The sequence below is a fragment of the Aspergillus udagawae genome (assembly GCF_001078395.1).
Source record: "Aspergillus udagawae IFM 46973 DNA, scaffold_2, whole genome shotgun sequence".
NCBI classification, from domain to species: Eukaryota; Fungi; Ascomycota; class Eurotiomycetes; order Eurotiales; family Aspergillaceae; genus Aspergillus; species Aspergillus udagawae.
The window spans coordinates 2,828,013-2,844,195 of record NW_025091265.1 but is presented as its reverse complement, the minus strand read 5'-3'; the positions used below and the strand labels follow the sequence as shown (position 1 = coordinate 2,844,195).

The following is a 16,183-nucleotide window of genomic DNA, read 5'->3' as shown; positions in this document are numbered from 1 at the left end:
TCGATTTTATAGATCCCGTTCGTCCTCAAGAATAAAAAATTTCTGTTGCTCGCCTTACAGATCAAATGATCGCGTCTCCTAGATGACCTTCCCTCCCCCTCCCCCTTCCTCCCAATCGTCGATTGCTTCTGGCACCGATAAATTGTCTTCGAACAGGGCGGCAAGGTCACAGCAATCTGCTTGGGGTCTCTCCTCGTCCCAGTCTAGCATTCGCCGTGGGTTGACTCCACTTGCGACTAACAATCTTTCATCCTCATCGTCGATTCCGTCTGCGAACTTCCGAGGACCAGTTCAGTCGAATAGTCCCGCTCCAGGTGGCTCAACCTCTTCCCCTTTGACTTCCTCCTTCTCCGCCGTTCTGAGTTCCGCAAGGGGTCTTCCTGGTGGACGAAACGTACCCTCACCTGCCTCAACACCGTCACCTTTTGCCGCCTTCCAATCTGGCTCGCAACAGCATCAGCAACCCGGGCAGTCACTCACGTCTCCTAAATTCAGGGCTCACACCCCGTCGTCACATCTGGCTTCTGCAGCAGGCTCTATCGCGGGTGGTGGAGGCTCCGGGGGAGGCGGTGGTGGGACGGGACCTTCCAGAGGCGCCACCTTCTCGCCGTTATTGTCCGGCAACACCGTCAATTCACCCACTGGGTTTCCCTCTGACAAACCGGGCTCAGCAGCTTCCGGAGCTGCAGCTCACGCAAGCCAGTCCTCATTGACTAAGATATCCATTGCTCAAGTCTTCCTTCTTCTAGACTCTATCACGGAGAAAGAAGGTAGAGAGAAGTGGGAAACCAAAGCCGCTCAGATCCACAAGGTAGGACAGCCCACCATGCGTTGCCTTGATTTCGTACAAAAATGTGACTTGGAGTAACGTTCTGTAGCTTGTCGAATCGAACGGCATGGAGGTCTTCTCGAAGTATTTCCGGCGTCTTCTGACGGGCAACGCCCCTCAGATCTTTCCAGGAGTCAATAAGTCTGTGGAAAATGCTGGGAATTATCCTTTGTTGGTCCAAGAGATGCAGAAAGTCACTCAAGACATAGAGCAGGCCCAGAAAATCGCAGAAACGGTCGATACGTCGGATGGAGACATATTCCGCGATTTCGATCTTTCTACCTTCCTCGATCATTTTAAGCTGGACCCTGTCGCTAAGGTAGCCCTTGCACTGGCCTTCAAAACCGCCAACAAATCGGACTTGCGTGCAAAAGGTTAGTGCCCTCCCCGGAACGTCTTTGATCAGCGGTCACCATCTAACATGTGCCACCACTTTTAGCCGATGCAATTCTTTCGAACTCCATCACGCCTTTCCTTCAAAGTTTGGCGACGTCGTCTGAGGCAACTAAAGATTTCAAAAACTCGTTCATTGGGATGACCATTGAGCGTTTCATCCTCTACCCTCCACGCAACTTCACGGACGATGTGAAAGCCAAATTGGTGTACGCAGCGAATCTACGCTACCAGAAATTAGGCGTGGAGATGCCGTTCGAGGTCGCCTCTGCTCTACAAATGTTCAATTTCCTGAATCCAAGGTACACCTTGGTCCGCCAGCTCCACGCGAAGGGACCCCGAGCCACGTCGAACGTCGACGCCGTGAATGAGGCAGTCAATTCAGCCGGACCTGATGGCTGGAACGAGGAGCATATTGCCAGCGCCCTACTGTTCCTGGTTCTTTCTCAGTATTGGCAGGATTTCTCCTTGGAGACTTTCCTCCGAGCGGTCAAGTCACATTACGGTGACAGGCAGATTAATTGGTCTTTCATTTTCCGAAACTTTGATCGAGAAGGCCTGCGACTCGACTCGAAGCAGTTCGCCAAACTCTATTCGGTCCTCTTGTCGGCGGCTGCGGATGATTCCACTTTAGACATCCAGAAGCTTTGGGGTGGCGATTGGGAACATCGGGACACACAAATGTCTTTCTTGACGGCTTTCATTGTTTCCCGGACAGATGTCTCTCAGATTCCCAATCTACGAGCTACGTTCCCAGCGGATTTCTTCGCTGACGGTCCCGAGCTCGTTCGCTTGCAAGGGGAGCGGGCAGCGAAGTCTCCGCTTCGTTCTCAGGACGCTATGAAAGCCATCTTCGACATTGCTTTGTTCTCTCAGGCTGCATGGGCAGCTGCGGAAAGTCAATTACTCATCAAGGCTGTTGTCCAGTATGATCTTCCTGTCTTTCTGTGCTCAGCTCTGGCTCTTCCCCAGCCCTGGACCAGCGTTCAGCAAAGCTTCGTTCTCCGGACGCTCGTTGTCTTTATCTTAAAACAAGAAGATGGATATCAGCTTGCGCTTCATGGAGCTTGGCACCAGGACCGCCAGTGGGTAGCTGAGCAGCTATTCACCACTTTTACTCAAGATCCAACCTCAACAGCCACAATCTACGAACATGCTGTCGAATTTGATTGGCTGGACTACTTGCTTGGATACACTAACGGTCTTGCTATGGATCTGGCCTGCTATGCTCATCGGAAGGGACCCTTTGACCTCGAGCAATGGGTCCGCAATGCGGCTCAGAAAGGACCAATGGATATGGGTAACTTGTTGTCTAAATACCTCAGGATTAAGGCAGAAGACGAATTGCATGTCCAAAGGAAGGAACAACCTGCTCCTCAAATGGTCAGTCTTTCTGTGAAGACTGTCTATACTTTGCTGTCTGTTTTGGAGGAATATGTTGGCGACCGTGAAAATCTCACGCCGGTGCAGCGAATCTGCATTCAGACCTATCCCCGGCTTATCAACTACGGCGAAGGTTTTGACGATATCATCGACGCGAATGGCGAAAATGGCAATTCGTTACCTGAAGCTATTGACAAACAGATGCAGGAGCTTTTCGGCAAGATGTATCACGAAGAACTCTCCTTGCGGGAAATATTGGAGTTGATGCGACGGTACAAAACATCTCGCGATCCGGCTGAACAAGATCTTTTCGCGTGCATGGTTCATGGACTTATCGACGAGTACCATTGCTACCATGAATATCCCTTGGAAGCACTCACAAAGACAGCTGTGATGTTTGGTGGTATCATCAACTTCCGGCTCGTCGACGGAATCACGCTGAAAGTTGGCCTGGGCATGATTCTCGAAGCAGTGCGAGAACATGACATTCACGATCCCATGTACAAGTTCGGCGTGGAGGCCATTGAGCAGCTGATCAGCCGTCTCCCCGAGTGGGCTGGCTTCTGTCACCTCCTGCTTCAGATTCCGAGCTTGCAGGGAACGCCCATTTTCCAGAAGGCTGAAGAAGTGCTGCGCGAGCAGGGAAGTCAAGTGCGAGATTCTGATAGTGGCAGAGTCGAGAATGTTACTGGTGCGTCCATAACTAACGGTACCCTCGAAGAGACCGCACCAGACGGGCCCACTCGCAAGTTCCTCTCTATCCACGTCGACCCACCTTTACGACCTGAGATTTACCATGATCCGGACGAGGAGGTGCAGGACAAGATACTGTTCGTCCTAAACAATGTGTCGGAGCAAAATATCGAGGGGAAGCTGCACGATCTCACGGACGTACTGCGAGACCAGCATCATCAGTGGTTCGCATCGTACTTGGTGGAAGAACGGGCGAAATTGCAGCCAAATTTCCAGCAACTCTATCTCGATCTTCTTGACCGCATCAACGACAAGATTCTATGGGCTGAAGTTCTGAGAGAAACATACTCGAGCGTGTGCAAGCTGTTGAATGCAGAGGGGACGATGAACTCGTCCACAGATCGCGGCCATCTCAAAAATCTCGGTTCATGGCTCGGTTCACTGACCATAGCAAAAGACAAGCCTATAAAGCACAAGGATATATACTTCAAGGGTCTTCTCCTGGAAGGCTATGACAGTCAGCGTCTGACCATCGTGATCCCGTTCACTTGCAAAGTGCTGGTCCAGGCAACAAAATCCACTGTCTTCAAGCCGCCAAACCCATGGTTGATGGATATTCTCGCTCTTCTGCTGGAACTCTACCACTTTGCTGAACTAAAGTTGAATCTCAAATTCGAGATTGAAGTATTGTGCAAAGATCTCGAACTGGATCATAAGACAATTGAACCCTCCGTCGTTATCCGGGATCGCTCGGCTCACATCGAGGATGCGCTGTCGACAGCAAATATTCCTGAAGGCCTCGAAGCTTTCGAAGACATGGCTCTCACTACCATCAACCAGGGAATGCGGACAGAGAGGTTGTCTCCCGCCGCCATCATGTCCACTCTTCCAAGCTTAGACAAAATTCTTGTTCTGCCATCTTCAGCAAGCAGCATGGTTGACCCGAACGTCCTCAGGCAAATTGTCCACACGGCTGTTGAACGCGCTATCGCGGAGATAATCACTCCAGTTGTAGAACGCTCCGTCACGATTGCATCGATTTCAACTGTACAGCTGGTATCCAAGGACTTTGCCATGGAGCCTGACGAGGAAAAGGTGCGACATGCCGCTGGCAATATGGTGCGACAGCTTGCTGGCAGTCTGGCCCTCGTGACTTGCAAGGAGCCCTTGAAGGTTAGCATGACAAACTATATCAGAATGATTCAGCAAGAGTACTCCGAGCAGCCCATGCCTGAAGGCTTGATTTTGATGTGTGTCAATGACAACCTTGATGCCGCCTGCGGAATAGTCGAGAAGGCGGCGGAGGAGAAGTCACTCCCCGAGATTGAAAAGGTTATTGAACCACAGTTGGAAGCACGCCGGCGTCATCGGGCTACCCGTCCTAATGAACCTTTCATCGACCCGTCGATGAATCGCTGGGGTTTGTTCATTCCTGAACCCTACCGACAAGCCCCAGGTGGTCTGAACAAAGAGCAGCTGGCCATTTATGAAGAGTTTGCTCGTCAATCTCGCGGTCCAGCAGCAACTCACGTTCAGAACGTATCGACTGATTCCGGTCGACAACTGGCAGATGTTCTCCAGGACTCGTATGCCCAGATTCCTAACCTATCTACGCCTGCGGAACAGCCAGCTGTACCTCATAGGACTCCGCAGGCTCAGCAAGACACGCGTCTGCAGCAAACCGGGCTTGTTGGCCCACAGCCGCAACTGAATGGCTTTCTGGAGGCGCCAACACCTCGCGACAAAGTCGACAGCATAGTTTCTGATCTTCAGCAAGCAGCTCGCAGTGCACCTGAGGAGCGCGTGAAGGACCTTGGCAGAGATAGTGCTGTGTTGCAGGAGTACAACCAGGCTTTACGTACAATCCTTACGTCTCCAAGCGGCGAAGAGCTAGCAAGATTAACATCTCTGAAGATCTGCACAACCTTATATTCTCAGTCCCCGAGTAACCTTGAAATCGAGGTACTCGTGCATTTGCTTGCGAAGTTGTGCGATATGTCTTCACTCGTCGCAAGATATACCTGGGTTGTCTTGTCAGAGGTAGATGACGAGCATATATTCAATGTCCCAGTCACAGTGGCACTCATAGATGCTGGACTGCTGGACATTCGCCGCGTCGATATGAGTCTCACCCGGCTTATCTGTCAGAAGAACACGGGTGCACTCGAAATACTGGCCAATCTGATGGACCGAGTGCTCTTCAACGAAGAGCCCTCCGCATTGCGGTCTGATTTCTCTGGCAGTCTTGAAGCGATGAGCCAATGGCTTGCAGAAGACGCAAATCTTGCTCCTGCAAATGAAATTATTCGCAAACTACGGGAGTCCGGTATCCCTGAAGTCGTCAATCCTCTTCTCAGCGACAAAGCGCGAGCAAAGCGGGATCAGATGGAGTACATCTTCAGCGAGTGGATTGGTATTTACAAGGCCCCCGGCGCCACCGACCGTACCTATCATTCCTTCCTTAAGGACCTGCACCAGAGGGAAGTCATGGATAACCAAGAGGACTCTGCTTTGTTCTTCCGTCTCAGCATTGACATCTCCGTCGCGATGTTCGAGCATGAATCGCAGAATCCTAACGGTAGCCTTGACGAGGCTTTCCTCTATATCGATGCGCTTGCGAAATTGGTCATTCTGCTAGTCAAATTCCAAGGAGAGAGCGCCGGCTCGGCCAAGACCAGCAAATCCGTCTACTTCAACTCGATTTTGTCGATGCTCGTGCTGGTGTTAAATCATCACCACGTTATCCGCGGAGAGGCTTTCAACCAGCGCGTGTTCTTCAGACTCTTCTCAAGTATTCTCTGCGAGTATTCTCTGAATGGACTTCAGCAGAGTGATCAGCATCAGGAAATGATGTTTGCTCTTGCCAACAAGTTCCTATCGCTCCAGCCCCAGTACTGCCCCGGTTTTGTTTACGGCTGGCTCTCGCTGGTGTCCCACAGATTTTTCATGTCGGGAATGCTGAATATGTCCGAGCGCGCTGGTTGGGGACCCTACTGCGAAATAATGCAGGCTCTCCTCTCTTACATAGGAGAGCAGCTCAAACCAGCAAACATTTCTTATGTTGCCAAGGACCTGTACAAGGGAGTGCTTCGTATCCTGCTGATCTTGCACCATGACTTCCCCGAGTTTGTGGCGGAAAATCATTTCCAGTTCTGCAATGTCATTCCCGCCCATTGCGCTCAGCTTCGTAATCTTGTTCTGAGCGCATACCCGTCGTCTTTCCACAAGCTCCCAGATCCTTTCAGGGAAGGTCTAAAAGTCGAGCGCCTGGAAGAGATGCGTGAAGCTCCCAAGATTGCCGGCGACGTCGCTGCTCCTCTACAGCGCGCCAACATCAAAGGTGTTGTCGATAGCTTGCTGCAGAGCAATAACCAGTCAGAGGCGTCCATCCAGAAGATTTGCGATGCCATCTACAACCCTGTGAACAAGGATACTGGACTCTTCTACACTCCCATCAATGTCAATGTCGTCCTAGTGAACGCGTTGGTTCTGTACATTGGTCAGGATGCTGTTTCTGCCGGTGGAGCCAAAGGTAACACTCGCGCCGCGTTTGACAGCTCGCCTCATTCGGCGCTTCTGGAGAGCCTCGCCAAGGTGATACGACCTGAGGCGCGCTACTACTTGCTCAGTGCGATGGCGAACCAATTACGCTACCCTAATAGCCATACCTACTTCTTCAGCTTTGCCATTCTTCGTCTCTTCGGCGTGGACAACTCCGAGCAGGATGGATCCGATATCCGTCAGCAGATTATCCGAGTCTTGTTGGAGCGGCTGATTGTCCATCGCCCCCACCCCTGGGGTTTGATCATCACCCTCCAGGAGTTGCTCCAGAACCGAAGCTACACTTTCTTCCACCTTCCTTTCATCCAGGCTGCGCCTGAGGTATGTCACTCTTCGGTTTGATCAGTGCCTTGTGCATAAAGCTAACGAACCATTCATCCACAGATTGGTCGTCTCTTCGATGCTCTTCTTCAACACATTCAGCAACAAAGCCCTAGGGCAATGCCTTAGGTTTCCGAAAAGGAGATCGCTTCTCTCGCCATCTCCAATTGATATGGAGCATTTGATGATGCTTCGATGTCCCGCATTCGGCGATGTCGTTTACTCTCACGGCATACTCGAAATGCCGCTTACGACGTTAGAAATTCGGTGCTCTACTGGGGTGTATGTTTTCTCAAGGATTTTGTTTGTTTTCATTCTTAAACTTGTACTGTTTGTGTCCATTATCATTCTTACGGTTGGGTTTCTGGGGGGTAACTATGCATTCTACGACATGTCAGCGCAGCATACAGTCACATGGAACCAAATGCTTTGCTTTTGTATTGGTTTGTTTTCATTCTGCTGGATGAGTCTGTTAATTTACACTGCGAATGCAGTGCTTTGTAACGATATGTTTTAAAAAGGGATGGGTAACGGTCTACATCTACTTCATAGTAACAGCTCATGCTTCCACCAGGCCAACGCTGCCATGAATTGATATCAGAACAACTCATTGAAACAAACATATGGCATGTTCAGTTCTGATAATGTGATTGTGAAGAAATAGACCAACAACTAATGGAGTATAGCATCCTTCGTAATGACTGCACATTTGCTTCTGGTTGGGGCGCATAGGGAAGGCCTTTTTGATGTCCGTGGGGGAAGCAAACCTTGGTGACGTCGACGCGAGCGTCGGAGCTCTCTGAAAACACAACTCTCATCGCCCGATACCATTCCACCTCACACCCTACACCAAGCTTGGTCGCACCATGTCGGAGCTTGATTATGCGACAGATGAGGATGTGGAGGATGGCAATACCTTTTCCTTTTGGCCTCCGGTAAGCCATCGCTCCACATTTCACTGATTCAACAGCTGACGGTCCGATGACTTCCAGGACGCGCTGGTAGCGCCCTTTCGCGCCATTGTTTCGAAACAAGCACAGAAAGCCTATCTAGGAACTCTCTTGTTTGTGATAACTGCTATATGCATGTTCTTTGTTTCGTCAGTTGCATATGGGATATTTTACTATTGGTTCATCCCGCAAATTGGGCTTGCGCGACAAGTGCATCTTCAGTTTGGGTAGGTCAACGACGGAGATTGGATTGTCCCATGTAAAAGAAAAACATTGTTGGATCTCTTGGCTGATTATTGAGATTTGGGTCTGTAGGGATGCCCAACCTTGGGGTACCGCTCCCCTTGGATCGGAGTTGGTCTCTCAGCAAGCATACGATGTCGCCGTGAAACTCGAAATGCCGCGCACGCCGTCCAACCTCGCTGCCGGGAACTTTATGCTAGATCTATCTCTCTTTTCCCGCCCTTCGACGCCCGTCACCGCTGGCCAGAACACATCCTCGGATCGGATTGTGCACTCGCGCCGCCCGGCTATACTGACGTATACGTCGCCTATGGTGGATACCGCCAGCAAGATGTCTTTCATGCCACTGTATGTACTGGGGTGGCAGCGTGAAGCAGAAACTCTGCGGGTGCCGATGCTTGAGAAGATTGAGTTCTCGCGCGGCTGGCGCAACCTTCCGGCGAGTTTACGCCTTGAAGTCCATAGTAAAGAGCCGATGCAGGTTTACTCGGCTCAGGTGGAATTTCGAGCTAGGTTTACGGGGCTAAGGTACGTCACAGCTGCAGGCAAGGATCCTGGACGTCTTTTGAACTAATAGAGCAATAGATGGGCCATGTACAACTGGAGGATCCTATCGTTCTTGGTCTTCTGCTTCAGCTTCTGGAGTGTCTCAATGATCTCTTCAAGCATTGCGTGGCTTGTCCTGGCTTCGATATGGAGCACGAAGACAGTGGATCACATAAATATTAAGCGAGAGACTCGCGGGAAGACTCCAATCAAGGAGGAATATGATGACGAGGCGGCAGACATTTCTGCTCTTGACTCGCCTTCTGACTCACACTCTCCGAAGCATCAGCCGACTAGCTGGGTTAAGCAAGAAGAAGCTTTTGAAGAGGAGACGAAGCGCTCTTATAGCAGCGACACAGATGAAGGGAGTCCTGATCGTGGTAGTGGTAGAGAGGCTTGGCCTTCTGAGAGTGGTGCAGGGACTGGCTTAGAAAGTGCGGAGGCGAGGGGCGTCCAGCGGCGCCGTAGCCGTTTATTTAGGGAAGGCCACTCATAGACTGGACGTTCAATCTACTTTTGGTTCTAAAGAACTTCATGCTGGCTTTAAGTCGTTGATACCCAAGTGATAGCGAGTGATGTTTATATATCTTCAGGTGGTGTGGATCCTAAATGTGAAGTCGAACAATTTCGTTGCTATACTTGCCCTATTATGCGGACGGTGTAATAAGCCAGCAATAGCAACGAAGTTCTTTGGCCTTCAAGCATTTCCATAGTATATGATCCCATTGACGCAGAGGAAGGCATAGTCACTATCACAGACCTCGGATGCCAAACCACATGGGCTGCCCGAAAATGCGGAGTAAAGGGCCCACTTTGATCAAGAAAATGCCCCTCCATGTGCATTGCAAACCAGCTCCTCCTCCAAACAGTCTCCTTCTGCAGCAGTTAATCACAATGCACATTCTGGTAAGTCAAACTCTTGCGATTTATTAAACATGGAGGAACCCAGCTCATAGCATGCTCCTCTACCTAGGTAGTCAACGATGACGGTCCTCCGTCGAACAAATCTTCGCCTTACGTCCATTCCCTTGTCCACACTCTTCAGTCCGCCGGTCATGTTGTATCAGTAGTCCTGCCTCATCAACAGCGATCATGGATTGGCAAAGCGCACTTGATCGGTGCCTCTATAAGACCAACCTACTTCCGTCCCGGGAACCTGCACGAAGACAATGGCACTATCCACGACTTCCCCCGCAGCGATGACGACGAGGACGGAGATGAGTGGCTTCTCATCGACTCGACGCCAGCAAGCTGTGTCCAGATCGGTCTTTTCCACTACTTCCAAGAACGCGGTCCCGTCGACGTGGTTGTGTCGGGTCCCAACTACGGCCGCAATACGACTGCCTTATTCGCTTTGTCGAGCGGCACAATCGGAGGAGCTTTGGAGGCTGCACACTGTGGGAAACGCGCCATTGCCCTTTCCTATGCATTTAGCTCGCGCAACCATGACCCTGTTGTGATCGCTGAAGCATCGCAGCACTCGGTGAAGCTGATTGAGTACCTCTGCGAGAACTGGGCGGAGGGAGTGGACCTGTATAATATCAATGTGCCTCTGGAGCCGGGGATGAGCAAGTGCAAGGTGCTATACACCACTATGCTTGACAATAGGTGGACTGGTAGCTGCTTCCAGGCTGTTGATGCAGCGCTCCCGGATGAGACTCCCCAGCTGCAAGAGCAGAGGCTGCGGGACCAGGGTGAAAGACTGGGGGGAAAGCCCACTGCCGCTCCAGGGGCAGGGCCACGCAGGAGGTTGCGGTTCCAGCATAAGCACTTTCAGTGGAATCCTGATTTCACAGATGTGTGGAAGAGTGTGGAGGCGAGTGGACCGGGGAATGATGGTCGCGCTGTGCGCGATGGAATGACAAGGTGTGTCCTCTCGACCCTGTCTCATATTCTACTCTGTATTGGCTCGTAGCTGACTGTTTGGGTCCAGTGTTACCCCTCTCAAGGCCACTTTCATGCGTGCACCAGGCATCCAAGGCGAAATTAAGCTGTGAGTGAACTCTTTTGACGAGCGGATCCGCGTCTAAACAGGTCCAGCTAGATCATGAGCGTGTCGCGTTGTTCGATATACGACCTTGATCATAAACCCCGTGTTCTTTGGCCCCCTTCTAGCGTTCACCCTGTTTGCTTTGGTTGATGGTTCATGATCGTATTCTAGAAGACATGCATTCTAATCAGCCTAGACTTTGTAGCTCAGATAATGATGAACCTGCATTCTATTCCATCGTGGATAGCGACGATCCTTACGTGCAGACCCTGATGGAACAAGCTTTACAGCGTCGCCTTCGGAAAGGACAGTATCAAATCATATCGAAGCTGTCCGCTCTTCCTTCCCCCTCCGCCCCTCTCTTTCAATATCGCGAATACGAACGGCTGGACTTTGAGCATGCGATGATGAACTCTGCTACCTCCTTGGCCAACGCCTATATCATCCGGAAAGCGCTGATCCGCAAGCACTACCTCTCCAACACAGTGGCCAACTGGGTCACTAAGCACCCTAACAGCGTACTACGGAATCATTTCAAATTCGCGTACGACTTCGAGCTAGACTACGCCGAGTTCCTCGACGAAGCCCTGCTTGAGGCATACGAGCTCCGCGACAGCCTGGACAGGAACGAAGGCAAGCCGGAGTCAGAAAAGGAATGGTGGATTCTGAAAGCAGGAATGAGTGACCGCGGACAAGGCATCCGTCTCTTCAACAGCGAGGATCAACTACGTGAGATATTCGAAGAATGGGAGGAAGACGACTCAGATGAGGAACGTGAATCCGAGAACGCAGATACCGGTGGAATGGACGACCAGGACCAGCACCTGGATGGGAAAGGAGACGGTCAAGGCGTCGTCACCTCCCAACTACGCCACTTCATCGCCCAACCCTACATCGACCCTCCCCTCCTTCTACCCTCCTCGTCGAACCGCAAGTTCCACATCCGCACTTACGTGCTGGCTGTCGGCTCATTGAAAGTCTACGTCTACAAGGAGATGCTGGCTCTCTTCGCCGCGAAACCATACTGTCCTCCATGGGAAGATGAAGACGAGATCATAGATCTCGCCAGACACCTCACAAACACCTGTTTCCAAGAAGGCGGCAGCACCAACGAAGGAAGCGTCCGACGGTTCTGGGACCTGGATCATCATGTACCCGGATTGAGCCATGACTGGAAAGAGAAGATATTTGACCAGATTTGCGCCGTCACCGGAGAGGTTTTCGAGGCGGCCGCACGAGGCATGATGGTTCATTTCCAGACCCTGCCAAACGCCTTTGAGCTCTTTGGCGTTGATTTCCTCGTCGACAAGGATGGTGTTCCTTGGCTGCTGGAACTGAATGCTTATCCAGACTTTGGTCAGACTGGTGAAGAGCTGAAGGACCTTGTTGTTGGCCGCCTCTTCGAGGAAACTGTTGAGGTTGCCGTCAAACCTTTCTTCGGTATGGCTGATTCATCAGTGAAAGGAACAAGTGACTTGAGCCTGGTTGCCGATCTCGAACTGGGCAGAAAAGCTTAAAAAGCAGGGCAGCTACTCCGAAAGCATGGGCTCTCAGTACATACGAAGATCATCTTCATCTAGATCGATCTATCTCATCATTGATCCACCCGGACACGATCACGGGGTTTTTAGATGGAACGAATTCTAAAGAGGCGTCCTCGATTAAAATGATTTGTCCATATATCTCGGTCAAAAGTTAGCCGTATCTTTTCTTGCTTCCGTCTTCTGTAAAGTCTCCCGCTCTGTCCGCACTCGACCAGAAGCACATGGGTCAGGTATTAATAGCATGGACTTAGAAATTCAACCATGGCGAGCGTCACTCGTATTAGGAGTGATCAATATCAGTAGTCAAGCCGATGCCTGCAGGCTCACTCTTCGTTCCCTTTCTACGACTAGTGGCCTCCTTCCTCGACCTTTTCCCTCTCTTTCGTGCTTTCTTCGGATACGCGATAATGACCCTGTCGCTTGCTTGCTGTGATCCAGTGGTGGATTGACTACTGCCACCCTCAGCTGCATAGTTCCGACGCTTCGTGGATGCGGCAGGCCTGGGACTCTCGTTCTCATCGGTAATGGGGAAGCTTGGAACAGCGCTCTTCGCCATCTTTGAGTTGACTGTCCTCGGCAAAACCCGTTCTTCACCTAAGCCTTGCTGTTGTACTTCCTTTAGGCCCGAAATATGTTGAGACTCTACCTGCTGATTCTTGTCTCCGTCGAGCTGCTGCATGACGATGCGTTGCTGCGCAACAGGAATAAATTCGGGTGCTTCAGGCTTCCACTCACCCCTTCGGAACGGTTTCTTGCCATGCAAATTGATATCTGAAGAATGATCGACAGAGTGAATATGTTGCACTTCACCTTGGTCCTCGTGCTGGGCCTTGGGATTGGTAAACTTGTGACGCAGCGTGGCAATGCGCAAAGCAGGTATTTCATCCCCAATACTTTGTTCATGATCATTCCCAACAATATCGTCCGTGTCTTCTTGCTGAATCTCCTCTTCAATACCTTGTAGAGCCGAATGTGGTTGCAATCGTCTACTCGAAACTGCTCCCATTGGTGGTCTCCTTCCAGGCTGACGTGAGCGAAGATTGTTCTGTGAGGGATCGCTTTCTTGCGTAGTTGCGCCGTAATTCATACTTTCGCCTTGTCTGTTATGTACGGCGTCACGACACACATGGCCATCCGGGATCAGTGAAGCTGTTGCTTCTGGATCGGACTCGCAGTGGCAGGGTACCGTCCAAGATCCAACAACGACGCAGAGAAGCAGCACAAGGCTTACGAAACGAATTGCACGATTGGATATAAGAAAGATGGCCATTGTTTTCCCTACTTGCGTGGGATAAACAGACGATGTAAGCAGAAACAGCTCAGGGACCAAATATAGAAGAGAACAACCTCCGAGGGAGATGCTTGGGACTCCTCTTGGCTTCAGATAAACCAGCAGTAAGATATACCAGAAGATCACTGAGCCTAACAGATATACCTAGGATAAGAAATCGCGTTAGTCCGGTAGGATATCTCTATGGATCCATTCAGAAAGCTTCTTACAGTGCCTTCGACCCAGGTTATTACAGTTCGCAGGAAAGGAACGATTGTGAGACAGGATAATTCCCAGGCCTGGCTGGTCAGCATTCCATAATGAGACCTTTAGAAGCTCTGACTGAACCGAGAGACTGCCTTACATAGGTCAAGATGATCACTCCAATGAGGAATTTCGTGAATACATAGAGAAGCCTACACCTTGTCTCGTTCAGATAGTCTCGAGGGTGCGAGGCGAAGATCCCAGTCTTCGCAGACAGTATGTAGAACATGCCCACAGCCACCGGTAGTGAGCAAAGGATCCCCGCAACTGCCTGAGGGCTGAGGTTTCCGAGGCGATAAATTGAGGAGGCCATACTGAAGGGCTGGGCGAGCAGGCGGAGAGGTTGAGTGTGACAAACGTAGGACTGCGGTTGTACTTCAGCAAAATCTGATCCGTAAGAGCTGATACAGATTGGTGAGGACGAGGAAGAAGGACACGCGAAGTAGCTCAGTCAGAGGTGCCTTCCTTTTTAGGATGAGGAGTAACGCTTTCCGAGAGAGGAAAGGACTATGGGCCAAAGGAGCTTTCACCATCAGAAGAGTAAGGCATCGATGGAACATTTCTATGAAGAAGTGGCATGGTCAATACAGTAACATCTATTGAGGAACTTCGCCGTTTAGTTCGTGTTCGTTCAAATGTAGGGCTAATCAGCAGCTATGCCTTCTCCCAAGAAATAGTCACGTACATAAGCCCGTGACGTATAAGTTGGGAAAAGGGGAACGTGGCACGCTCGAAGCTTAAGATGAAGAAACATGACAGGACTTCAATGTGAGGAACATGCTCCAACAAGGTCAACAATCATGAAAATATTCCTGGTAAATGCTCAGCCAAACCGTTGTTTAGCCAATGTTTTGAGCCAACCAATGGTCTCCTCTTCCTTCTTCCGATATTGTTGAAGTCGCTCTTCCCGCTCCGCTGCGCGAGCTCGGAGTATCTCTTCCCTTCTGATTTCACGCTCATTCTTTTTTCGTTGCTCTCCAGCCTGTGCCTTTTTTATGGCATCTAGATCGTTCTCGCCGGAGCCCATAAGTTCGTCGTCTGGTGCTGCTTCTATGGGTGAGCCACCTCGCCGTGATTCAGCGAAGGCACGGTTCGCAGCGGCCGCTTCTCGACGCTTCTCCATAAGCCTTTCATGTGTTCCAGGCTCCGCACGCGGTGCAATCTCATCCTCTATTTGCCGCATCTCAGACTTGTGGGAACGTGTCTCTGCACGGAGCTGTTTTCTTGCGTCCCGGCGAGCCGCGATGGCATCCTCTACCGAGGACTCTGCCCAACACCCAGTGTTAGCCTCATAAAGGATAATGGTAGCGGAGTGTGCGCACCTTTTCGCAACTCCAAGTCCTGTATTGTCGGGATTGTTGGTCCAGCGGACGGGATATCGCGACCCTTGGCAGTCACCTCATGATGAGGAAGTATGGGACCGTACTCTTCCTCGTCCTCGGAATCAAATTCCAGTTCGTTCTGCCTGGCTGTCGCCTCTGACGCATCGCCAGTGTCCGCATCCTTCCCTCGACCAGCTTGTTCATAATCTGCTGAATCACGACGTCGTCCAGGGCCGGATACTGGGGGTTGTTCTGGGACATTACGACGGGCTTTATCGAGTGTGGTAGGGTCATACCACCCTTCGGCGAGCTCTCCACGGTTCCTATAATGTCAATTACTGATTCTGATTTTCGGGCTAAGAAGATGTAGTTTATCGCGTGCTGACCCACGCAAGCGAACAATTGCACTTGCGGAACATTGCAGAAATTCTGTAGTCGCTCGAGGTAATGGGGTCCTTACCATTTTCGAATAAAGCTCTTCCACCTACCCTTGATCTCCTCTTCGCTCAAATCTTCCATTATCAGTCCCTTCTGGATATCGAGATACATGGCGAACATGGGTGCGTAATGGGTCAGATCCCGTTTCGAAAGCTCTTGCGCTTGGAAGGGAAGCACTACAGGCACCGAAGAGGCCGATTGCGAATGCCGATCGCGATCATGACTGTAGTCTCGGTGACGGTGATGACTATGACGGTGCCGATGGTGATGATGTCTTTTGTGTCTGTCACTTCGGCCTGGGGAGCGCGAGCGCGAGCGCGAATCGTGATCTCGGCGGGACCTGTCCCTATGGTGATGCTCGCGGGTAGACATTGTGTGGATTTTCTTAGGTGGTGGTCGTATCAGTTTTCACGGTTCTCAAGGAAAGTGACAACCA

General features: G+C 51.0%; 5 protein-coding genes across 5 annotated transcripts; 3 read left to right on the top strand and 2 right to left on the bottom strand.

The window, feature by feature from the left end:
- Positions 1-82: 82 nt before the first annotated feature.
- Aud_003317 (CCR4-NOT core subunit CDC39) lies at positions 83-7,309 on the top strand (the record flags this gene model as incomplete). The annotated part of the gene is made up of 4 exons (XM_043288270.1): positions 83-811; positions 879-1,203; positions 1,269-7,180; positions 7,244-7,309. The coding sequence occupies 4 exons, from the start codon at positions 83-85 to the stop codon at positions 7,307-7,309; spliced, it is 7,032 nt and encodes a 2,343-aa protein (XP_043144205.1).
- Positions 7,310-8,046: 737 nt separating this feature from the next.
- Aud_003316 (seipin) lies at positions 8,047-9,415 on the top strand (the record flags this gene model as incomplete). Its single annotated transcript, XM_043288269.1, has 4 exons — positions 8,047-8,115; positions 8,173-8,357; positions 8,446-8,901; positions 8,959-9,415. 4 exons carry the CDS (start codon positions 8,047-8,049, stop codon positions 9,413-9,415), a joined length of 1,167 nt encoding a protein of 388 aa, XP_043144204.1.
- Positions 9,416-9,813: 398 nt separating this feature from the next.
- Aud_003315 (putative acid phosphatase) lies at positions 9,814-12,426 on the top strand (the record flags this gene model as incomplete). The annotated part of the gene is made up of 4 exons (XM_043288268.1): positions 9,814-9,825; positions 9,893-10,785; positions 10,853-10,912; positions 11,115-12,426. 4 exons carry the CDS (start codon positions 9,814-9,816, stop codon positions 12,424-12,426), a joined length of 2,277 nt encoding a protein of 758 aa, XP_043144203.1.
- A 307-nt stretch (positions 12,427-12,733) lies between these two features.
- On the bottom strand, positions 12,734-13,587 carry Aud_003314 (uncharacterized protein; the record flags this gene model as incomplete). The annotated part of the gene is made up of 2 exons (XM_043288267.1): positions 12,734-13,553; positions 13,580-13,587. 2 exons carry the CDS (start codon positions 13,585-13,587, stop codon positions 12,734-12,736), a joined length of 828 nt encoding a protein of 275 aa, XP_043144202.1.
- A 1,223-nt stretch (positions 13,588-14,810) lies between these two features.
- Positions 14,811-16,119, bottom strand: Aud_003313 (uncharacterized protein; the record flags this gene model as incomplete). Its single annotated transcript, XM_043288266.1, has 3 exons — positions 14,811-15,253; positions 15,310-15,632; positions 15,770-16,119. The coding sequence occupies 3 exons, from the start codon at positions 16,117-16,119 to the stop codon at positions 14,811-14,813; spliced, it is 1,116 nt and encodes a 371-aa protein (XP_043144201.1).
- Positions 16,120-16,183: the final 64 nt, after the last annotated feature.